Here is a 25,290-nt window from a genome sequence, read left to right on the forward strand (position 1 = left end):
GGGTTTTGGAGAGAAGAATAGAATACGTACATGTAAAGGGTTTAGAAGAGGAAAAAAAATCGCCGTAACTGATCAACGCATTGAAAAACTCTGGGGAAAATGCAGTGTAATGTACTTGTGGACCATGCAAACTGGTAGGATGGGAGTATCTTCTTACACCTCTTCTTTTGAGCCATGTAGTTCTTTATAATATTATGAAATTTGCCTTTTTTGTAGTTCTTTCCACTTATAGTGTTGAAATTATATATTTTGTTGGCTTTGTGTACTTCACTCTGCAGTATTCTCTGTATTCATTGCTTTTTTTCATTTTTTACAGCACACTAATATTCATTACATACGTGTGCCACAATTTGTTTAGTTATTTCTCAATGGATGGGCATCTTTTTTTTTTCCCAATGCTTTGCTGTCAAAAAAGTGCCCCTATAAATATTTTGGTATATGTGGTTTCTTCAGGTGTGCTAGGTATACAAAGTACAGACTTTCTGAGTTATGGACTTTATTTGTGTAATTCCAAATTTGAAAATGGTTGCTGATTAACAGCTTCTTCGTTAATATGCTAGTAGGCTTATTTCCTCTTTGTCATCTTTGTTAAGATGAGACTTCAGGGTTATTTTGATTTGAGCTTCTCTTGTGAGTATTCTTTCATATGGTTGGTAGGAGTTTGCAATTCTTCTTTTAAGAACTGTTCATATCTTTTGACTACTTTTCTGTTGGATGCATACACACACACGCATATATGTATATATATACATATATATGTACATGCACAATATGATTGTCAGAATATAAACATGTTACATATACACAGAATAGATTGGTGTGTGTGTTTTTGTATACACACATATGTATATGTGTTTGCTGAAGGCTATTCCCCAATAGAAAAGTAATCAAAGAATATGAACATAAGATTGAATATGTATTATACTAACATGACTGTAATTCTTAAAAGAATTACAAACTATTACAAACTATATTATATATGTGTGTATGTATATGTATGTATATATATATACACATAGTTTTGTGTGTGTGTGTGTGTGTGTGTAAACACCAATGGTGCACTAAATTGCCTATTTTATCAACAGCCCTCCAATGTCTGTAATTTTCCTTTTTTTTTTTTTTTTTTTTATTTTTGCTAAATAAAGTAGATGTACCAGCAGGCTATTGCAACAGTCCAGGCATGGACTTAGGGGAGCTAGGCAGCACAATGGATAGAATGCTGGGCCTGAAGTCATCTTCCTAAATTCAAATGTAACCTTAGACACTTACTAGCTGTGTGATCCTGAGCTGGTCACTTAACCCTGTTTGCCTCTGTTTCCTCATCTGTAAAATGAGCTGGAGAAGGCAATGATAAACCATTCTGGTATCTCTGCCAAGAAAACCCCAAAGGGGGTCATGAAGAGTCAGGAAGGACTATACTACACATTGTTTTAAGAACTCCCATTTATTCTTGTGCTTTCCAGTATTTTTAACTGCTCCTATTAAAATAATCACATGATTTTTGTTGTTGTTTATGGCCGTTAGATTTATAGTTTTTTTTTAATATTGAACTAGCCTTCTGCATTCCTGGTATAATTCCAGCCAGATTATAGTTTATGGTCTTTGTGACATATTGCTGTAATCTTCGTGCTAGTATTTTATTTAAAATTTTTATTTCCGTATCCATTAGGCAAATTGCTCCATAATCTTCTCTGTTCTGATTCTCCCTGATTTATCACGTGTCGAGACTGTATTTGTGTGATAAAAGGAGTTGATCTTGGCCTTTTGGGGTCAGGGGAGACAGTGAGGTTCAAATGATTTGCCCAGCATCACATAGCTAATTAGTATCTGAAACTGGGTTTGGACTCAGGTCCTCCTGGCTGGTAGTTCTGGTTCTGACTGGTAGTTCTGGCTGGTGTTCTCTGCCTGCTACCGCCAACTAACTGCCCCTTTGCTTATGTTTTTTTTTAACAGTTAATGTAGTATTGGGATTAATTGTTCCTTAAAATTTTGGTAGAATTTGCTTGAAAATCCATCTGATGCTGGAGTTTTTTTCTTTGGGAGTTTAATGATTTCATTTATGGCTTGTTCGGTTTCTTTTTCTAAAATTGGGTTTGTGGCAAGAGAATTTCTGGTTGAGGCCTCTTGCTGCCACCGTGATAAGAGAAAATTGTGATGGGAAAGAAGCTCAGATTTCTTGCCAGCACGATGAGAAGAAGGAGACAATGCTCCAGTCTCTATTTTGAGGTCCCAGAGAGTGTTCTGGAAGCTTAAAAGTCAGAACACCTGCAAATTCAAGACTGGGAAAGCCACAGCTTCTCATTTGGCCAGCTGGCGATGTTCATATTTTCTCCTTTTTTTTATTACCAGATATGTATATGCTTGTCTTCCCTTCCTACTTTCTGTAAAATTCCATTTTTCTATACTGCTTATATATTCACATTCCAGATAAGATTGCTGAAGCTGATGCTCTGGTCTCTCTGACTTTTCATACAGATGAGCCTATGTTCCAAGTGTAAATAAAAATCTGCAGATAACTATTTCTGCATGGTGATTGGCAGCTGTACATAGTCAATGAATATTTTTTATATCAGATTATTTAAATATTCTATTTATTGTTCTGTCAGACTGGGCGATTTATATTTTGGTAAATATTCATCCATTTAATTTAAATGGTCAGTTTTATGAACATGTAGTTGGATGCAATAACTCCTAATTGCTTTTATTTCTTCATCAATTAGTTGTGAATTCAACTTTTTCATTCTTGATATTGGTAATTTGATCTTCTCTGTTTAAAAATAATCAAATTAGCTAGTAGCTTATTTATTTCATTGTTTTTCTTTCTCTCAAAAAACCCAGTATTGGTCAAAGGATGGAAAGAGGACTGAGACAAGACACTGAGATAGACAGTGAGTCCAGGGGTCCTGAAAGGCGGCGGGTGCAGGAACAGCTGCAGTCTGGCAGCCCCATCCAGGGCAGAGAGGCACAGTTGCAAGCATAGGTACTAAACTGTGTAAAGATACCTACATGGTTCCCATCACAGGAGTATGAGCGGAGCAATGACCCAATTCCAGCCTTAAGTTCAGCATTTTAACTTGCAGAGGTAGCTGTCAGTTCAGTCACTTCCAAACCTGCAGCACCTCCTAGCGGGCTAGGAGGGACTTAATCTGCTGCAACACAAGTACAAACCAACAGACCCAAACACTGGTCAAGGATTTCCAGAGCTTAGATTAGGACCATGCTAGAATATTTTGGGGGGCACGTGCTTCAGTCTACATCCTCTCTTAGTGTTCACACACCACTCTGTCTTCCTGGTCTGGAAAAAGAATTCGTGATTTTTTTTCTTGGTGTGCCCATGAGAATTTTGAGTGATACGTTATTTCTGGATTTTTGTAGACAAAGAATAGTTCAAAACTAGGCACAGTTGCTTCCTCTAACACTGCCATCTTTACTCCACCTCCTCTACGTGATTTTAAATCACCGATTTGGATAATAAAGGGTCAAATTGTATGCTTATCAGACTTGTTGATGATTCAAAGCTAGGATAGATGACAGTCAAGATTCAAGAATTTCCTGATGAGCAAGCCCATTGGGTTGAACAAATAAAGACAGGGATGTACGCTGGGCTGATGAGTTCATTGGTTTAGGGAGCTCCTAGTGAGGAACTACCACTACCACTGTAGGTCAACATCTGCTTGTAGTTTGTCATTTGAGAGAATTATTTAAAATAGGAAGTAAAGTGACTGTCCTGGGGTCACACAGCCAATGTGTTAGGTCTCTCTGACCCTGAGTCAGTCAGTAAACATTATTAAGTGCCTGGAACACAAAAGAATCTGAGGATAGCCTCTGCCCTTGAGGAGCTTAGAATCTAACTAGCAACCACATCTTTAATGATCACTTTAATCCTTTGTTTGGTGAAGAATTCACCACTTAGCTATGACTCTGAAAGATATCTGATCTGTTTTTCTTCCAATTTTTAATTCTATGAATTTTTCTCTTTTCCTTCTCCCACCCCATGTTTATGATGTTTTTTTTCCAAGGTTAGGGCAATAGATAAGATTTGTTTCAGAATTCACAGAAACCACAGCTGTTACTGCCCCCATTCACTGACAGCTACAAGTTCCTTTTCCTCCATCTCTCCTATTAGCACGTGCTCTTCTCTATATTACTAGCAGATGGAACTTTCCCCCCAAAATAAAGATGGCTATATCTTTAAGTTTTTATATCATCTGTTTTCCTTCTATCCCTCTTCCATCCCTTCAAGAGAGCCAGCCCTTACACCAAAGAGGAAAAGAGCCAGCAAAATGAATCCTTTCCTGAAAAAGGTCTAACGTTGTATTCTTTTTTCCATGATTATAATTTCACAACATTCGGTCGTTATTGTCTTATTGTGCTGATTTTGTTGTTTTGTGTTTTGCTGTTCTTAACCTTTACATTATTGTACTCGTTGTATTTACTGTTTTCCTGTCTGCTTATTTCGCTTTCTATTAGATATCTTTCCATGCTTTTCTGTGTTGCTAATTTTTTTTTGTAGCACACAGTAATCCTCCATTTTGTTAGTATACCAATTTATTTAGACATTCTTCAATCAATCAATGGGCATCTTTTTTATTTCACTTCTTTGCTAACAGAAAAATTTTGGTCTTACATATTTAAAACAAGTACGAAAGGCTTTTGTGTTATTTTAGTACTACTATAAATATGTGGGAAAGTGCTACTATAAATATTTTGGTGCAAATGGTGCTTTTTTTTTGTCACTGGCCGCGTAGAAGCATGTACCTAGCAATGAAATCTCAAGGTCAAAGAGTAAGGACGTTGCTTTCCTGAATTGTAACAATTCATAACTCCATCAGCATTAAGGTTTATCGTTCTACAAACCCAGCACCGTGGGAAATGTTTTGTTCCCTTTGTCAGTTTACTTGATGTGAGATGATACCTCACACCAAGAGGTTGTACTGATTGGCATTTCTTTTATTATTAGTGATTTGGAACATCTTTTTTTTATATATATAAAAACCACATTGGCTGTTAATAATTTGCAATTGTTTCAGTTATCTTCTTATTCTTCCAGTTTTTAAAATTATGTGACCTTTTGTCTAGGTCACATATTAGTTTAGAGATTATTGTGGTATCTAGTTTGAAATTTTGGTCTAAGTCTAATTTCTTGCATTTTGCTTTCTGCCTTTTCCAGAAGTTTACGTCCGTTAGTGAGTCCCTATGCCAATAGTTTTTACCATTGACTTTATCAAACACTATGTTACTCTTTACTTCTGTATGTTGCATACTTAATCCATTCCTGATTTACTTTGCCATTTTTTAACCATTGCCAAATCATTTTGAGGAGTACTATTTTATAGCAGAGTTTGTAACTGGCTGCTGCAAAACCACTTTCCTTTCCTCCTTTTTCCATTATTTCTGGAGAATCTTCCCTTTTTATCCTCCAGATCAATTTTGTCATTGTTTTCTCACTTTTTAAAGTAGGCCTTTGCTAAATTGATTGCCATGGAACTGAATAAGTCAATTCATTTAGGTAGCATTGTAATTTTTATTGTATTAGCACAGCTTGAACATGATCTTAATATTATTTTTATAATAATTCTGACAATTATAATAATATTTTTACCTGTTTTCTGTCTTTCTGTAAAATATTTTTGTAATTATATTCATAGTTGTTAGATGTGCCTCTGCACATCTAATCTTATACATTATTATCTTATCTTATATTGTATAATGTATCTTATACATTATTAATTCTTTTTCTATTACTTTCCTTCAGCTTTTAGAAAGGCTAGTGCTTTGTGTGCTTGTATTTTATGCTCTACTACTTTGCTGACTTATTAATAGTTTTAATTAATCATTTAATTGGCCCTCTAGTGTTCCCTCTCCTTTTATAACATCTACAAGCCATAATTCTCTGTACTCTTTGCTTTTGCTCAATCCTTCAGCTTATTTTTCTTCTCTAATTGCTATTGCTAGCTTTTCTAGAATTATTTCAATTTATAATAGTGATAATAGACATCTTTACCCCAGATCTTGCTGGAATAACTTCAAACTTATTTCCATTCCATTTATTGCTAGCTCTTCTTTTGGGATAACTACAGCTTGCCATTTTAAGGAAATATACATTTATTTTTTAGTGTTTTTGGCAGGAGTGGGTGTCATTTTTGTCAAAAGTTTTTTCTGTATTTGTCGTTATAATATTGAGTTGCTAACAAGATGATGTCTTATGTTGAGGGTTTTCCTAATATTGAACCAACCTTGCATTCCTGGCAGAAGTTTTACCTCGTCATAGTGTACAAGCTTGATGCTGTAGCCTTTCCATTAATAATATATTTAAAAATTTTGCATTCATATGCCTTAGGAATATTGGTAGATAGTTTTCTTTCTCGAATTTACGTTCCCCTGGTTCGTTGGCTCTTGAGTCATAGAGGGAATTTGGAAAGGTCTTCTTCTTTCTTGTTTGTTCTAGCAGTTTATGGACCATTTGTAATTGTTCTTTGAATGTCTCAGTGTCGAATTCACTTGTAGATTCATCTTATCCTTGTTTATTTTATTATTGTTTTGTTTTTCCCTTTGGGAGTTTGTTTATAGTTTGTGTACTACAGTTTCTTTTTCTGAGATTGGGTTGTTTAAATCCTCTAGCTCTGGTATTCATCCGGGTATTTAAAAAATATTCATGTATGTAATTTTAATTGTCATTTTTGTTGGCATATTTGAGCAAAATACTTTTTAATAATTTCTGTTATTCATTTGTTATGATTTTTAGTATTTCTGCTTTGGTGTTTGATACTTTTTAGTTTGTAAGTTGTCTACTCTTCTTTTAGTGGCATTCCCAGTTGGTTGATCTGTTGTTTCTTCTTTTCTCTTGATGACAGCATTTCAAGAAAAGTACTTTCTTAAGATTTGTTGGCCTGCTTTCGTGGTTTTTTGTATGTTGTCTCATTTTTTCATGAAATTCTCTATTATTTTTATGATTTATCCTTTGTTTTGCCTATTCTTTAAGGTTATTTTGTCCCAAATTACATCTTAGTTACTTGAAGGCCCTTTTTGAATATAATTGTTCCTGTGTTTTTGTTGGTAAAAAAACATGTTTAATATTTGTTTTTAATTGTTTGTGAAGTGTCTGTTACTTCACAGATAGTTACTTCTTTTTGATGAAAATTCCATACATAGCTAAGAAATATATGTATTCCTTTTTATTCCCAATGAATAATTGAAATCTAAAATAGCTAATTTGTCTAAAATTCTATAAAGCTCATCAGCTTCTTTCTTGTAGTCTTTTGGTTGGATTATTCTAGATCTTAGAGGGTACATTGAGATCCCCTGTGCCATGCCATTCAGGGCACACATGTATACAGGGTGTTTTGTGAAAGTCATTGTGCAATTCTAAACTACTAAAGCTTAGAGTTGCAGTAAGACTTTTGGGATACTCTATTAAGAATTAATATTGAGTCACTGTGGCTTGTGACTTTAAACATAATTTCTCCATTTAACTAAAAGAGATAATTGAGTCTGTTTTTATTTTTGCCTTTTCATGATTGCTGCCCCTTCTTTATCAAGTTCTTCTGAAGCGTAATAGATTCTTCTCTGGTCACTTAGTTTAATTCTGAGTGAATCTGTTTGAAGTCTTCCTTGTAAACAACATTGTTGCCATTCTTTTTCATCCATTCTGCTGTTCTCTTCTCTTTTATGGTTGAATTAATCCCATTCTTGTTCACAGTTGTGCTTTTTATTTGTATATTTTCCTTTATATTATCTTATACTTTTTCCTTTCTCTTCCCCTTTTCCTCTCCTATTTCTTTATTATGAATTTAACATCATTTCTACATATATAGTAGGACAGAAATGAAATTTGTACATGAAACCGCAGGTCTCCATTAAGTACATTGCTTTTCAAGTATATACTCTTGCCCTGTAGCTTTCCAAGCTGTCCTGCCTGTCCATGCTTTCCTCTGTCCTTTCTGTAGTATTTTCTGCACCATTTAAAATGATACCATGGTGACCATCATACTGGCCTGGTTAGGCCAGTTCCTTCCATAGTTCCCATTTATTTCTTCTCTGACTGAATAAATTCAATTTTTACCACATTTTATAGAATTGAGAAGGATGAGGTATGCAGAAAATGGCAAACCATTCAAGTATCTTTGTTAAGAAAACCCCAAATAGTGTCACACAGAGTGGACACAATTGAAATGACTGAACAACAACAAATAGATGGTATATTCATTAAAGGTACAGATTACAGCCCCCACGCTAGACAGCAGTCAGAATCCAAAGGTATTTTGATAGCCTTGAGATTAGGGCTGAATCTAATAAGATAGAATTCAAAGGATAAATGTCCAGTCTTATACTTAGATATAAGAAAATCAACTCCTCACATATAAGATATAGGAGGTATGGAAAGCCTGCAGTTGTTTTAAAAAGAAGGATCTGGGTTTTTTCTACTCCAAGGTCAATATGAGACAGCAATATGATGTGACAACCAAATACATTCTTGAGCTGCCTTAAGAGGGGCCTAGCTTCCAGGAATACGTGGATAATAAGCTCACTGTATTCCATCCTTGTCAGAACTCATCAAGAGTATTTTATCAATTTGGGGTACTATTTATTTAAGAAGGCCATTGATAAGCTAGAGATTTTTACAGACTAGGACAACTGGAATGGTGAGGGGCTTTGAGCTCATGCCAGATGAAGTTCATGTGAAGGAACTGGACATGTTTAGCCTGGAGAAAAGAAAAGTCAGAGAGGACGTAATAGCTTGCCATTCGACACAGGGATCAGACTTGTTCTGTTTTGCCCTTCATTTCTATTTATGTGATGCTAAACAAAGCCAGAGAAAATCATGAAACTGCAGCCTGGGTCCGCTACAAATTCCAGTTACATAATCTCAGCTGGGCTTTCACTGAGGCAAGGCATTCCTTGTACATCTCCCTAATCAGTTCCCTTGATCTTCATCTTTGTTTTGATTTAACTGTAGCAGAGAATGGTTTTTCCCTAAAAGGAGACAAAGTGGTCTCAGGACCTGATTGTCCCATGTTTCCCTGTCACTTAAGGGCTTTAAAAGTGCCACCCACATGCAGTTGGAGCCCCTCTGACTTGGTGTATTTGTGAAGACAATTTCTTACCTTATAGAGACTAGGAAGAGTCTAAGTGCCATTAGAGAAGCTAAGTGCCATTATATCACTGTTGTATATACTTACCATATTAGGGCAAAATAAACTTCCTTTGGTTAACTCTACAATGATTTGTGAGTGCCTCGTAAAATCTGAAGTAAGAGAGCGCTTGCTGGTATTAGGCCTACTTCTAATAAAATCATGTCCAAAACTGCACTCATTATCTTTTCTGCAAAACCTTTCCCTTATCCTAACTTGTATATTCCTGTTGAGGGCACCACTATTTTCTCAGTGTCCAGATTCTCAACCTAGCCTATCATCCTCAGCTTTTCACTCTTCCTTAACCCCCATATCCAATCTGTTGCCAAGTCATGTTCTTCCTTTGTAACATGGCTTTCTCTCTTTGGCACTGTCACAGTCCTGCTGCAGGCCCTCAGGACCTCATGCCTGTACTGCTGGAGCAGCCTGCTGGTTGGTCTCCTTGCCTCAAGTGTCTCTCCATTCCATTTTCCATTCATCTATCAAAGTGGTTTGAAGGGGAAAGGAATAAGCATTTATATGGTGCCTGCTGTATGCCAGGCACTGCAAAGCACGTTATGAATATTATCTCATTTATTCCCAACAACAACAACCCTATGAGGCAGGTGCTATTATTACTCCTCTTTTACTGTTAAGGAATCTAAGGGAAACGGGTTATCACTGGACCAGTCAGTGTCTGACCATCCTCGCCCCCACTTATTATATCTCTAGTGACTCCCTGTCACTTATACAATCAAATATAAAACACTGAACTCTTCATAACCCAATACCCTCCTACTTATTATTCTTATACTTTGTTCCCTACCAAGTACTCTTCAGTCCAGTGACACTAGCTTTAATGTTCTTTGCACAAAATACTCCATCCCCTGATTTTGTGCATTTTCACTGGCTGTCCCCTATGCATGAAATTTTCTCCTTTATCTCTGTCTCTTTACCCCTCTATTTTCTTTTAAGGTCTCCGGCAAAAACCAACCTTTTACAGAAAGACTTACCCCCTTAATTCTAGCTAGTAAGTTAATAAGAATCTATTATGTACCTACCATGCACAGAAACCCCCTTAATTCATACTCTCACCTCCTGAATTTTAAAGCCATTGTAACATATCGCTTGAGTTCAATAATAGAATTAACTTATGATGGTAGAGAGAGCTCTTCTTGCTTTGATGTGCAGTTTTGTTGTTCAGTTGTTTCAGTCATGTCTGATTCTTTGTGACCCAATTTGAGGTTTTCTTGGCAAGGATACTGAAGTGGTTTACCATGTCCTTTGCCAACTCATTTTACAGATGAGGAAACTGAGGCAAACAGGATTAAGCAACTTGTCCTGGTCAAACAGCTAGTAAGTGTCTGAGGTTGGATTTGAACTCATGGAGATGTCTTGCCAATTTCCAAGCCCAGTGCTCTATCCACTGTACCACCTAACTGGCCAAATATTATACATTATGAATGTGAAATTGAATTTTTCATTTGCCAAATTACTTTCAGACATTCCCAGTCTTAGGTAAGTGACTTCACTCTATGGGTGACCTACAATTTATCCTATCTTTACCTTTTTTGTAGATAGTTGTTTGCAAATTCTCTCCCCCATTAGACTGTGAGCTTCTTGAGAAAGGACACTGGTTTTAATGGGGTTTTTTTGTCCTAATCATCCTCAGTATTTGGCAGAGTCCCTCGTGCATAGTAGGCACTTAATAAATTCTTGCTGACTTACTGACTGGTTGCAGAGGGAAGAACTAGGAGAAATAGTAAGAAGGTTGAAAGAGTAAAATTGAGGCTTGATGGCAGGGCAGACTTATAAAAATAGATATATAAAAGTAGAAAGTACCTCAAGAGTTGGTGGGTTTGCCCTCCTTGGAGGTCTTCAAACAGAGGCTGAGTGGTCGCTTTATGAGTATGTAATGTAATAGCTATCCATTCTTTCATATACTCATGAGTCTAAATAACTTTGTTAAAACTCTTAGTTTCTGTGATTTTGTGAGTGGAGTTGGACATTTATCCCTTTCATTTTGGATAGTGCATTTTTATTTATTGCAAACTAAGAATGATTTGGCAGCTAGGTGGTGCAGTGGATAGAAAGTCAGGCCTTGAGTCAAGAAGGCTCATCTTCCTGAGTTCAAATTTTGTAAGTTATTCCAGTATCTTTGTCAAAAGAACTCCAAATGGAATTGAATGCAACTGAAACAACCAAACAACAGCAAAAAAAGATTAATTTAACTGTGTCAACTGTATCACACTGTTAACTCATATTGAGCTTGCATTCCACTAAAACTTACTACACATAACCTATATAAAATTGTATGCCATCTTGGGGAGGGAGGGGGGAATGGAGCGGGGAAGGAAGGAGAGGGAGGGGAAAAAAATCTAAGTTATATGGTAATGATTGTAGAACACTGAAAATACAAAAATTTTTAAAAATTGTTCATAAAAAATGAAAAAAATAAAATAAAACTTATTACACATAACTCCTGAATTATATACTTGCACTATTGATTTTTTAAAGAAAGTATAGGACTTTACATCCCAATTAAATTTTATCATATTAAACTTGGCTTGTTCTAGCCTCTCTGGTCAGTGATCCTTGCCACCTTTGTTTCATTTTGAACAATAACAGGTCTACAACCAGTAAGTTCCATATTCTTCTGTTTTCAAAAGCATTCATATTTTTCTTTCTGCATACATGTGCAGATGGACTGAGTGAATTTAGAACTTTACTTAGGAAAAAGGTAAATGTTCTATCTATAATACTTGAAGGGCAAGGTTGTGACATCATATTTCTAAGCATTTCTGAGTTTATATATCTGCAGAAATGCTTCAGCCATTTCTTTAACCACAAAGAAGCGCTATCCTTTCTTTTAGTGTATTCTATTTGTCAACTTAAAAGAATATGATTGTTTTAATTTTTTTTGAACTTCAGTATTTGTCAGTTACCAGATTACTCTTTTTGGGAGGGCGGGAGAGAATTAGAATTAGCTAATAAATAGTCAGTTTCCTATTAGTGGGGAAGAGATAATTCATATTATCAGGTCTTGAATTTCAAAACCATTGTGGCAGATTACCAGTAACAGAAATGAAAAGACTGGATTCACCATCAATGAAGAGAAAGTTAAAGCAATTATAAGGAACTATTTGGCCTAATTATATGCTAAAAAAAATCTAACAACCTAAGTAAAATGAATAAATATTTAACAAAAATATAAATTACTCAGATTAAGAGAAAAATTAAATAAAATACTTAAATAATACTATCTTAGAAAAAGAAAATGAACGAGCCATAAATGAGCTCCCTAAGAAAAAATTCTCTGACCCCAGGTGGATTTTGCCAAATATTTTGATTTTACTTTTTCTCTTTTTTTATTAATTTATTTTTTAGTTTTCAATATTGACTTCCACAAGATTTTGAGTTCCAAATTTCCTCCTCATCTTTCCTCTTCCCCCGTCCCAAGACAGTGTGCATTCTGATTACCCCTTCCCCCAGTCACTCCTCCCTTCAAATCATGCCCCCCTTCTCTTATACACTTCCCCTCTATTTTCTTATAGGGCAAGATAGATTTCTATACCCCATTGCTTGTATGTCTTATTTCCCAGATGCATGTAAATACAATTTTTAACATTCGTTTTTAAAACTTTGAGATCTAACTTCTCTCCCTTCCTCCCTTTCTCCCCACCCCCATTGAAAAGGCAAGCAATTCAGTATAGGTTATACATGTGTAGTCATGCAAAACACTTTCATAACAGTCCTGTTGTGAAAGACTAACTATATTTCTGTCCATCCTATCCTGCCCCCCATTCATTCTATTCTGTCTTTTGACTCTGTCTCTCCTCAAAAGTGTTTACTTCTAATTACCCCCTCCTCCCATTTGCCTTCCCTTATATCATTCTCCTTCCTTATCCCCTTCCCCCCTACTTTATTGTAGGGTAAGATAGATTTTCATACCCAGTTGAGTGTACATGTTATTCCCTCTGTAAGCCAAATATGATGAGAGTAAGGTTCACTCTTTTCTCACCTCCCCTTTCTTCCCCTCCATTGTAAAACCTTTTTCTTTCCTCTTTATGTGAGAGATAATTTACCCCATTATATTTTTCCCTTTTTCCTCCCAATATATTCCTCTCTCACCCCTTAATTTTATTTTTTGAGATGTTGTCCCTTCATATTCAGCTCACCCTGTGTCCTCTGTCTATATATATAATCCAACTACCCTAATCCTGTGAAAAGTCTCAAGGGTTACAAATATTATCTTTCCATGTAGAAATGTAAACAGTTCAACTTTAATAAGTCCCTTATGATTTGTCTTTCCTGTTTGTCTTTTCATGCTTTCTTGATTCTTGTATTTGAAAGTCAGATTTTCTATTCAGCTTTGGTCATTTCAGCAAGAATGCCTGAAAGTCCTCTATTTCATTGAATGTCCATTTTTTCTTCCTGAAGTATTAAACTCAGTTTTGCTGGGCAGGTGAAACTTGGCTTTAATCCTAGCTCCTTTGACCTCCAGAATATCATTTTCCAAGCCCTCTGACATCTTACTATAGAAGATACTAGATCTTGTGTTTCCTGATTGTATTTCCATAGTACTCGAATAGTTTCTTTTTGGCTGCTTGTAATATTTTCTCCATGAACTGGGAACTCTGGAATTTGGCTACAACATTCCTAGGAGTTTTCTTTTTGGAATCTCTTACAGGAGGTGATTGGGTAGATTCTTTCTATTTTTTCCCCCTCTGATTCTAGAATCCCAGGGCAGTTTTCCTTGATAATTTCTTGAAAGATGATGTCTATTCTCATTTTTTTTGATAATGGCTTTTAGGTAGTCCAATAATTTTTAAATTATCTTTCCTGGATCTGTTTTCCAGGACAGTGGCTTTTCCAGTGAGATTTCACATTGTCTTCTATCTTTTCATTCTTTTGGTTTTGTTTTATAATTTTTTGATTTCTCTCATAAAGTCATTAGATTCCATCTGATCCATTCTTTTTTCAAGGAATTATTTTCTTCACTGAATTTTTGGATCTCTTTTTCCATTTGGCCAGTTGTACTTTTCAAGGTATTCTTCTCCTCATTGGCTTTTTGGGCCTCTTTTCCTGTTTGGGTTAGTCTCTTTTTTAAGGTGTTATTTTCTTCAGCATTTTCTTGGGTCCCCTTTAGCAAGCCGTTGACTCATTTTTCATGATTTTCTTGCATCACTCTTATTTTTCTTCCTGATTTTTCCTGTACTTCTCTTGATTTTCAAAATCCTTTTTGAGCTCTTCCTTGTCCTGAGACTAATTCATATTTTTCTTGGAGGCTTTGGATGGAGGAGCTTTGACTTTGTTGTCTTCTTCTGGTTGCATGTTTCGATCTTCCTTGTCACCAAAGTAAGATTCTATAGTGTGATTTTTTTTGTTTTGGCTATTTCCCCAACCAGTTACTTCACTTTTGCGCTCTTTGTCAAGGTAGTTCTCTGCTTCTAGTAGGGTTGAGGGTGTGTGCTGTCAGCCACTTGATCCTCTCATAATCTGTTGGCCTGGAGCTCTAGAAATAGCCACTGCCACTGCTTCTGTAACTACCACAAACTCCTCCGCACCCTCTGCCATCTTGACATTGTGGCTGGACCATGTTACAGTTCTGACAGTTTTTTCTACTGACCTTCCTAGTTGTCCTTGGTGTTTTGAGGTTGAGAAGTTTGGAAACTGCCACAGCTGCCAGTGATTTAAGTCCCTCTGAGGCCTGCTGAGGCTCCGTCTGTGCTAGCACAGCCCATGTTGGATTGTACTCTGTTCTGATTCTTGCAGTTGACCTTCCAAGCTGTCTTGAGCTGGAGATTTGTTTCACACTGTCATTCTATGGATTCTGCATCTCCAGAATTTGTTTAGAGTCACTTTTTACAGATATCTGGGAGGTTTTAGGGGAGAGCTCAAGCAAGTCCCTGCTTTTACTCCACCATCTTGGCTCCATCTCCACCCCAAATATTTTAAAATATTTTATTTTTACCTCAATTATATGTTAAAACAATTTAAATATTTTTTTAAAAAAGTTTTGAATTCCAAATTCTATTTCTCCCTTCTCCCCTTACCCCTCTCCATGAGATGGTAAGCAATTTGATGTGGTTCCTACATGTACAGTCATGTAAAACATTTCCATATTCATCATTTTGTATAAGAAAACTGAAAAAAAATGATGAAAAAGAGAAAATAAAAATAGCATGCTTCAGTCTGTATTCAGACAGTATCAGTTCTTTCTCTGGAAATGGATAGGATAGCATGCTTCATCATGAGTTCTTTGGGGTTGTCTTCGATCATTGTATTGCTAAGAATAGCTAAGTCATTCATAGTTCTTCATTGTACAGTGTTGCTGTTACTGTGTAAAATGTTCTTCTGGTTCTCTCACTTCATTTTGCATCAGTTCATATAAATCTTTCCAGGTTTTTCTGAAATCATCTTGCTTGTTATTTCTTATGGTATAATAATATTCCATCACAGTCATATGCCATATCTTATTTAACCATTCCCCAACTGATGGGCATCTTCTTGATTTTCAGTTCTTAGCTACCACAAAAAGAGCTGCTGTAAATATTTTTGTACAGCTGTCTTTGGAATATAGACTTAATAGTGTCTACCAAAAGTTTGAAGAACAATTCCAATACTATTTAAACTATTTGGAAAAATACTTAAAGGAGTCCTACCAAATTCCTTTTATAACACAAATATAGTCCTGAAATTTGGGACTATGCCCAAAGGGCTATAAAACTGTGCATACCTTTTGATCCAGCAATATCACTATTCTGTATCCCAAAGAGATCATTAAAAAGGGAAAAGGACCCACATATACTAAATTACTTGTAGCAGCTTTTTTTTGTGGTGGTACAGAATTGGAAATTAAGAGAATGCACATCAGTTGGGGAACGGCTAAACAAGTTATTGCTTAGCTAAAAAATGATGAGTAGGATGGTTTCAGAGAAATCCAGAAAGACTGACATGAACTGATTTTGAGTAAAGTGAACAGAACCAGGAGAACATTGTATACATTAACAGCAAGATTATATGATGTTCAGCTGTGATAGACTTAGCTCTTCTCAGCAATACAATGATCCAAGAAAATTCTGAAAGACTCATGATGGAAAATACTATCCATACTCAGAGAAAGAACTATGGAGTCTGAATGCAGCTCAAAGCATACTGTTTTCACATTTTTGTTTTATTTATATTCTTTCTCATGTTTTTTTTCCCCTTTTGCTCTGATTCTTCTTTCACAATATGACTGATGTGGAAATATGTTTGATATTATTGTACATGTATAACCTATATCAGATTGCTTACTGTCTTTGGGGAGGGAGGTAGGGAGAGAGCAAAGGAGAAAAATTTGAAACTCAATCTTATGAAAAAAAGAATGTTGTTGAAAACTATCTTTATATGTGATTAGAAAAAATAAAATACTATTTGCAAAAAGGAAACAAATACAGTACTGATATTAAATGTAGCTTAAAATAGATAATGTCTTTCTAAAACCATCAACAAGTATTATCTGCAATGTGTTAAGTTAGAACCCTTCCCTGTCAGATCAAGAGTGATGCAAGGTTGACCATTATTATCACTATTATTAGGTATTGTACTGGAAACACAAATTGTAGCAGTAAGAGAAGAAAAAGAAATTGAATGAATTAGAATAGGCCATGAGGAAGTAAAACTATAACCCTTTTGCAGACAATATGATTGTATACTTAGAGAATCCTAAAAAATCAACTTAAAAACAACTCAAAATAATTAACAATTTTAACATAGTTGCAGGATAGAAAATATAAAGTATGAATCATCAGCATTTCTATATACTGCTGAGAAACAGAAAGAGAAATTCCATTTAAAATAACTGTTGACATGATAAAAGTACTTGGGAGTCTAACTGCCAAATGAGCACAGTTACAAAATACTTTTCATACAAATAAAGTCAAATAAATAATTGGAAAAATGTTAATTGCTTATGGGTAAACTGACGCAATGTAATCAAAATGACCATTCTACTTAATCTACTTACCATACCAGTCGATCTACCAAAAAAATTATTTTGTAAAGGTTAAAAAATAATAATAAAATTCATTTGGAAGAGCAAAAGGTCAAGAATATCAAGGAAATCAGTGGAAAAGAAGGTTAAGGAAGGTGGTCTGGTTGTACTAGATCTCAAATTGTATCATAAAGCAATAATTTTTAAAACAATTTGGTACTGGCTAAGAAATAGAGCGGTGAATTCATGACATAGATTAAGTATACATGAAACAATACTAAGTGACCATAGTACCTTAGTGTTTCGTAAACCCAAAGATTCAAGTTTTGGGGACAAAAACTCATTATTTGACAAACTGGAAAACTGGAAATCAGTATGACAGATACTAGGTATAGACCAACATCTCACATTGTATACCAAGATAACGTCAAACTAGGTACATGATGTACACTGAAAGTGTAATACCATAAGCAAATTAGGAGATCAAGGGATAGTTTACCTGTCAGAAAGGATAAGGGAAGATTTTAGGACCAAACAAGATATAGAGAGCATTGTGAGATGTAAAATGGATAACTTTGATTATGTAATGTTTACTATTTTGCACAAACCAAACCAATGCAACAAAAATTAGAAGGAAAGCAGAAAAAATGGGAAAATATTTTTAAGGCAAGTATCTCTGATAAAGGTCTCATTTCTTAAATATATGCATAACTGAGTCAAGTTTATAAGCATACAAATCATTTCCAAACTGATACATGGTCAAAGCATATGAACAGTTTTCAGATGAAGAAATCAAAGCTATCTGTAGTCAAATGAAAATATTCTAAATTATTTGATTAGAAAAATGCAAATTAATAACAACTTTTGAGGTTCCACCTCACACCTATCAGGAATAATATGACAAATAAGGAAAATGATAAATGTTGTAGAGGATATGGGAAAACTAGATCAGTTATTCACTGTTGATAGAGTTGTCAAGTGATGGCAAAATAATTTGGAACTGTGGCCGGAGCGCTATAAAATTATGCTTACCCTTTGACCCAGCAATATTACTGCTAGGTCTTTATCCTAAAGAGATTTTTAGAAAGGGAAAAGAACCTATTTGTACAAAATATTTATAGTAGCTCTTGTGGTAGCCAAGATTTGGAAATCAAGAGGATGTCCATCAGGCGAGGAATGACTGAACAAATCACCACATATTATTGTAATTGAACATTAATTATTGTGCTATAAGAAATAACAAGTAAGAGGATTTCAGAAAAAATTGAAAAGATTTACATGAACTGATACAAAATGAAGTGAGAAGAACCAGGAAAACACTGGACCCAGTAACAGCAACATTATGTGATGACTAACTGTGACTGACTTAGCTATTCTCAGTAATGCAATGATCCAAGACAATCCTGAAGGACTTCTTTTCATCACAATGCTGTCCATCTCCAGAGACAGGACTGATGTTTCCTGAATACAAACTGATGCATACTATTTTTTACTATACTTACTATATTTTTATTAATGTTTGTTATATTTTTCTCTATTTTTTTTTACTATATTTCTATATTTACTAAATTTTTTACTGACATTTACTCTGTTTTTTCTTTCTTTATGCTTTCTTGGCCAAAATGACTGATATGGGAATGTTTTACCTGGTTGCACACATATAACCTATATCAGATTGCTTACTATTTCAGGGATGAGGGAGGGGAGGGAGCGAAGGATAGAATTTGAAATTCAGAACTTTATTTAAAAAATGTTAAAAATTGTTTTTACATGTAACTGGGGAAAAATAAAATATTGTTGAAAAAATTTTTTAAATGATAAAAAAAATCATCCCTCCAAATTCCTTCTGTGACATAAATGTCATTGATGCCTGATCCAGAAAGAGTCAAAATAAATAAACAAAACTAGAGACCAATTTCCCCAATAAATATTTATACAAATACTTAAATATTGGGGAGTTGACAGCAATATCTCACCAAGGGCATGTACTGTGAGCAAACTGGATTTATACCAGAAATGCAGGGCTCATTCAATATTAGAAAAACCATAAACCTAGTTGATCCTATGAACAACAACAAAAATCACATGACATTTCTTTTGGTAGCTTGACCATATTTGTTTAAAAATTTTTAATTGTTCAATTGAGGGGGCAGAGGTAGAAATAATAAAAGCCTATAAAATAAATAGGGGCAGCTAGGGGGTGCCGTGGATAGAGTGCTGGACCTGGAATCAGAAAGACTGAATTCAAATCTGGCCTCAGACGCTTGCTAGCTGGGTGACCCTGGGCAAGTCACTTAACCCTGTTTGCCTCCTTTCCTCATCTGTAAAATGAGCCAGAGAAGGAAATGGCAAACCGCTCTAGAAACTTTGTCAAGAAAATCCCAAATGAGGTCACAAAAAGTTGAACTTGAGTAGATAAATGAATAAATAAATTATTTTAAATGATCATGTGATATCTAAAACCTTGTTTATTTGGAAAGGAGTTGAGAGTATACAAAATCCAGTCCTATGTTAGCACTGAACCTGGAGTCAGGAAGGTCTAAGTCTTGAGTCTTGCCTCAGCATGCAGCCTTTGCCTGCTTCATCTATAAAATGCAGATAATCTTAGCACCTATTTCCCAGGGTTGTTGTGATAATAATATTTGTAAAATATGTTGGAGAATTCTCTGTACCAAGAGGAGGGCCAATGAAGGACTGTGGGTCAAAGAGGAAGCCAAACTAAAAGCAAAGAAAGCTTGTTATTAGCATGCTAAGACAACTGCCGACAGCTGCTTTAACTTCCTAGAGTTCACATTTAGTTTTTATAACTTTCCACACCCACTTAAAGTAAACAGTCTACAGCATTTTCTGGCAACTCGGGATAGATAAATGACACTTTTTACAGCAGAGGCATGGATGGAGAAAAGGGGGACAGGGAGGGAGCAACCTCTAGAGAAATATTTACCATGATACTGATAGGATGGTTTGTTATCAGAATAAGACATTTCCTGTTGAAGGGCAAAAGATGGTCACCAATACTTTTTTACAATTATGAAAGAAGTCCCTTTAGACAAAACTGTAGGGTTGAGGTATTTAGACCAGACTGCAGGTGTTACTTATCCAAGGAAAACAAATAGTTGTGAGCATCAGGAGATCAGACCTTCCTCTTTTTACTGTCTTTGCATAGTTTTTTATGTTTCTTCTTTAGTAGCAGTTGTGAATTATTATTAAGTCACCAGATGGTTGGCCTGTCAATGATGTTAGCCCATCAAAATGTTGCAGAACGATTGTAGTTTCTATTTTCTCCCCAGAAGTACTTTACACACCTTAAAGCACTCTAATTTGCACAGGCTCATCAAAGGGCCTTTCCAAATGCTGTTTTCATCAGTATTAACTGATTCCTTCCTTTTTGTTTTGACAGGTTTCAGAAATGGCTGAAGATGGCAGTGATGAAACTATGTTTATTTGTGAGTGTATAGCATGAAAGAATATTGAAATTACTCAAATATATAGAGAACTGAGTCAAATTTATAAGAATAACATTCATTCCCCAGTTGCTAAATGGTCAAAGTATATGAACAGGCAGTTTTCAGAAATTAAAATTATCTATGATCATTAAAGAATGGTTTAAATTACTATTGATTAAAGAAATGCAAATTAAAACAACTTTGAGGTACCACCTCACATCTGTCAGATTGGCTAATATGACAGAAAAGGAAAATGACAAGTGTTGAAGGGGATATGGGAAAATTGGAACACAGTGCACTGTTGGTGGAGTTGTGAACTGATGTAACCATTCTGGAGAGCAATTTTGAACTATGCCCTATGGCTATAAACAGCATAGTCTTTGATCCATCTGTAGCCCTACTAGGTCTGTATCACAAAGAACTTTAAAAAAAAAGAATCTCTATATACAAAAATATTTATAGCAGCTCTTTTTGTAGTGGCAAAGAATTAGAAATTGAAGGGATGCCCATCAATCAGGGAATGGCTTAACAAGTTGTGGTATATGATTGCAATGGAATATTGTTTTGGTTAAGAAATGACAAGCAGGATGCTTTCAGAAAAACCTGGGAAGGCTTACATGAACTGATACAAAATGAAGTAAGTAGAACTAGGAGAACATTGTACCCAGTAACAACAACGTACAATAATCAACTGTGAATGATGACTTAGTTATTCTTAGCAATACAGTGATTCAAGACATTTCTGAAGGACTTATGATGAAAAATGCTATCTCCAGAGAAAAAATTGAATTCAGATCAAAGCCTAGTTTTTTAAAATTTTATTTTATTTTTCTTGTGTTTTTTTTTGTCAGTGTTTTCTTTTACAATTTGACTGACATGGATGTGTTTTACATGACTGCACATGTATAACCTGTATTAAATTGCTTGCCTCTTTAGAGGAGAGTGGGGAGAGAGGGAAAGAATTTAGAATTAAAAATATTTTAAAAAGAATGTTAAAGCTTGGTTTTGCATGTAATTAGAAAAATTATTTTAAAAAAGAATACTGAGATGAATTTTATTGGTAATGTAAAATTATGATAGATTTTTTTTAATGTGGAAAAATATTTTCTGAAAATCCAGGTACTTTTTTTTTTTTAAAGTGGGGAAGCTACAGGAAACTCATAGTAACTTTAAATAGCCCCACATGCTAAATGGGGAAGACTGTATACATATTTTTAGTGTGCCAGACTTTTTACAACCTTCCTGCAAACACAAATTTGCAGGTGTTAGACACCGATTCATAAAAATGGTGTGACATCAGAAACATAAAAAATATTTTACATTTGTAACTAAGGAATTGAAATACCAGGGATTTTTTAATGGTTTCTTTCTTCCTTTTTGGAATAAATTTGCTCTTATTTTCAAAGAAATGACTTCAAGTGATTTGTAGACATTTCCTTAGAGTATGTTATGCATTTATGGAGTGGAATATGTAAGACATGGTTACTTAATCAAATAAGTCATGTGTTTTGTTTGTTTTGTGATCTCAATATTCATTCACTTTCATGGTAACCTCATTCAGCAGCTAGCAGTGTTTTTTTGCATCTCCTTTTTACAATTTTGTTAAACATTAATTAAGATTTTCTAGCAGTCTGGTTAAATTATAGATAGCCATGAATGCTGCCTTTGAAGAGATCTGTTTGTCTGTTTACAGGGTGTGAAGACTGTGGTCAGTACCATGATTCAGAATGTCCAGAGCTGGGCCCAGTGGTCATGGTAAAAGACTCTTTTGTATTGAGCAGGGCAAGGTGAGCAACTTCCAATGTGTTTTTTTATTTTACATGTGTGATTTGCATCTGTGTATGTATACACACATGTAACTTACATGCACACACATACATGTATAAATGATTTTAAAATCTTGTTCTAGTTTGTTAAGGTTGCTTAACAACCTGGTAGGAAAAACTTTTTGTTTTCCAAGAAGAAAGAGTGAGCTAAAAGGTTTAAACAGAGCAATTAGAGACAGACTTGTCCTCAGAATTTCTGGATGGCATAAATGATTTTCGTTGTAGTATGACTAAACAGTTTTTTGCCATGATAAGGAAGGATGTAATTTAATTTTTCTATAGTGAGCTGCTTTTATGTACTTCAAATTCCTTAAAAGTACCAGGGTGATGTGACCCTTTAGGTAACATGTGACATAGTACTAGTAAATTCAAGTCATTGAAGTCTGTTAGTTTTGCCATATAATATTCTATGTCTGCAAACTACAGCCCTAACTTTGACCAGATATCTTCAAAATGTATTCCATTAGTAAAATGGAAGAACCAGCTCTACGAGTCTATGGACAGCTTAAACAAAAGCCCATTAGTGTTTCAAGAAAATAATATAATGTACTGGTGAATGATCATGGCTTTCTTTCCATGGCTATCACTTTATGGTAGGCCTTTGTTAACTTTTCCTGGGACAAGTAGAACCATCTGACTAGTATCTCCATATCTAGTCGCTCCCCAGCATAATCAAGATATTAGTGCTAGCAGTATGTTTGGTAGGTCCCAGGTATAAATCTGTGATTCTATTAATTGACAACTGACCTAATCTCACCCCCACTCCACCCCAACTCTTCACTTCCAGATTTCCCTGTTTTCTGTGTGGTACCTCTATTTTGTGTAGAATCCTGGATTTGTAACTTTGGTGTTATTCTCAACTCCTCCCTTCCCCTCATGCCATATATGGCATATGTAGAGCCAAATTCTGTTTTTGCCAATTGCCAGTCTGCTATTTCTTCCTCGATGACATTTCTTTCATTCTACTTCTCTCTGCTCATACAGCTACTGCCTTAATTCAGGCCTGCATTACGTCTTGGTTAAACTATTGAAACCTACTCTGTCCACTCTAGTTTGTTGCCATGTTGCTGCCAAAGTGATTTTCTTAAGTGAAAATCTAACTATGTCACTCTCTGAGTGGATAGGTACTCCAGTAGCTTCCTAGGGTCAAATATAAACTTCTGTGTTTTACTTTTAAGTCCTACGCAAACCTCCCACACCTGTTTCCAAACTCATGTTCACATTCCTCACCCTCTTGTACTCCTGAATCCAGGCAGACCAGCCTTCTCTCTGTCCCCAGTGTATCACACTTCATTTCTTGTCTCTGTACCTTTGAATTCTGCCATCTAGCCAAGCTTGCTTTTCTCTATAGTTCATGCACGATATTCTGCATTCATTATGGCCTTTGAGTTGGCTATCCCCAGTACATGACTGTGCTTCTTTCCTCCTCACTTCAGCCTCAGAATCCTCTTCCTTCTAGATGCCACTGAGGTTTTCTGGATCCTCTCAGTCGCGAGTGTCCTCCCTCAAACTCTTTCGCATTTCTTCTTTTTAGTGTTTACTCTGTACGTACAACTCCCATTAGAATCTAAGCACAGGAACTGTTTCCTTCATTGTACATCTAACATCGGTACCTTTTGGGTCCGGAATTCACCCACCTAGGGAACTCTGTACCTTCCTGCCAAAGAGTGGAGCAAATTCAATACCAAAGGAGAGCTCCAGATTGCTCTTCCTGGTTTAGGTAATCAATTGGATACTTACATTGGGACAGTATGATGGATCCCTGCCAAGAGTTTGATAGTCGTCCTTCTGTTGCGGTGGCCAGATTACAGACTGGATCCCTGCAAAGACCCCAGGAAAGCCCAGTGGTAATTATGGAAATCAGACAAAGGGAGGTGGAGCTATAAAACACATCACTAAGGACTGGTGGATATTTTGGGGTTTCTACTTAGTAAGGAGCTCATTTCCAAGCTTAGGCATTAAGCCAATGTTGATAGGTGAATGCCCAAATACAAGATTATGTACTGGCCACTGTGTCCATGTTATGGTTTTCATCGATCTCGGTAATGGCAGTTTAATTGGGATGGCATTGAATAAGAAGATTAGTTTAGGTAAGATTGTCATTATGACCCAGCTGTGAACAATTACTGAAATCTGATCATTTGTCCAGAAAGTGTTTACAGTTCCTGTGTGTGCCTTGGCAGGCGCACTTCCACACTACTATCTGCAGTTATTTTAAATGTCATTTTGCTGTCTCTTCTTTTACCATTTTTTCTTGTAGGGCTTTGCTGGGTGATATAGATAGAAATGCTGATGATTTATATGGGTTTATTCCATATCCTGCTACTTTGCTAAAATTGCTTAAATTACATCATCATATCATCGCAAAAAGAAGTGGTTCTAATTCCTTCCATTTTCTTCTTATTGTTACTAGCATTTCTTGTGTAATATTGAATAATATTAGTGAAAATGGGCATCCTTGTTTCACTCCTTATTTTATTGCGAAGGTTTCTGGCTTATCCCCATTACAGATAATGCTTGGTGATGGTTTTAGGTAAACATTTTAAGGAAAAATGCATTTATTCTGATAATTTCAAGTATCTTTAATACTTGACTGTTGTATTTTGTCAGAAGCTTTTTCTAAATCTATTGATATAATTTATAATTTTTGTTCCTTTTGTTATTGATATAAGCAGTAATGTTAATAGTTGCCTTATGTTAAAATCATCCCTGCATTCCTGGCATATGAATCGCACTTGGTTGCAACGTATCATCTTTGTGACATATTGTTGTAGTCTCTTGGCTAGTAATTTTTTTTTTAGGATTTTTGCATTAATATTCATTAGGGCAATTGGTCTGTAGTTTTCTTTCTCTGCTTTTGCCCTTCCTGGTTTAGATATCAGAACCACATTTGTGTCATGAAAAGAGTTTGGTAGGACTCCTTCTTTGCC

The 25,290-nt window shown here is 35.5% G+C and overlaps 1 protein-coding gene across 4 annotated transcripts in view; it reads left to right on the plus strand.

Moving 5' to 3' along the window:
* PRDM15 (PR/SET domain 15) overlaps positions 1-25,290 on the plus strand; it is a 171,578-nt gene that overhangs the window by 11,518 nt on the left and 134,770 nt on the right. For all 4 annotated transcript variants that reach the window (XM_072614748.1, XM_072614746.1, XM_072614747.1 and 1 more), the window contains exons 2-3: positions 20,489-20,534; positions 22,228-22,321. In XM_072614748.1, the coding sequence (XP_072470849.1) occupies positions 20,498-20,534; positions 22,228-22,321 (131 nt within the window). In that variant the 5' untranslated portion in view covers positions 20,489-20,497. The remainder of the gene's footprint in view (positions 1-20,488; positions 20,535-22,227; positions 22,322-25,290) is intronic.

This window comes from Notamacropus eugenii, chromosome 5 (genome assembly GCF_028372415.1).
Source record: "Notamacropus eugenii isolate mMacEug1 chromosome 5, mMacEug1.pri_v2, whole genome shotgun sequence".
NCBI classification, from domain to species: Eukaryota; Metazoa; Chordata; class Mammalia; order Diprotodontia; family Macropodidae; genus Notamacropus; species Notamacropus eugenii.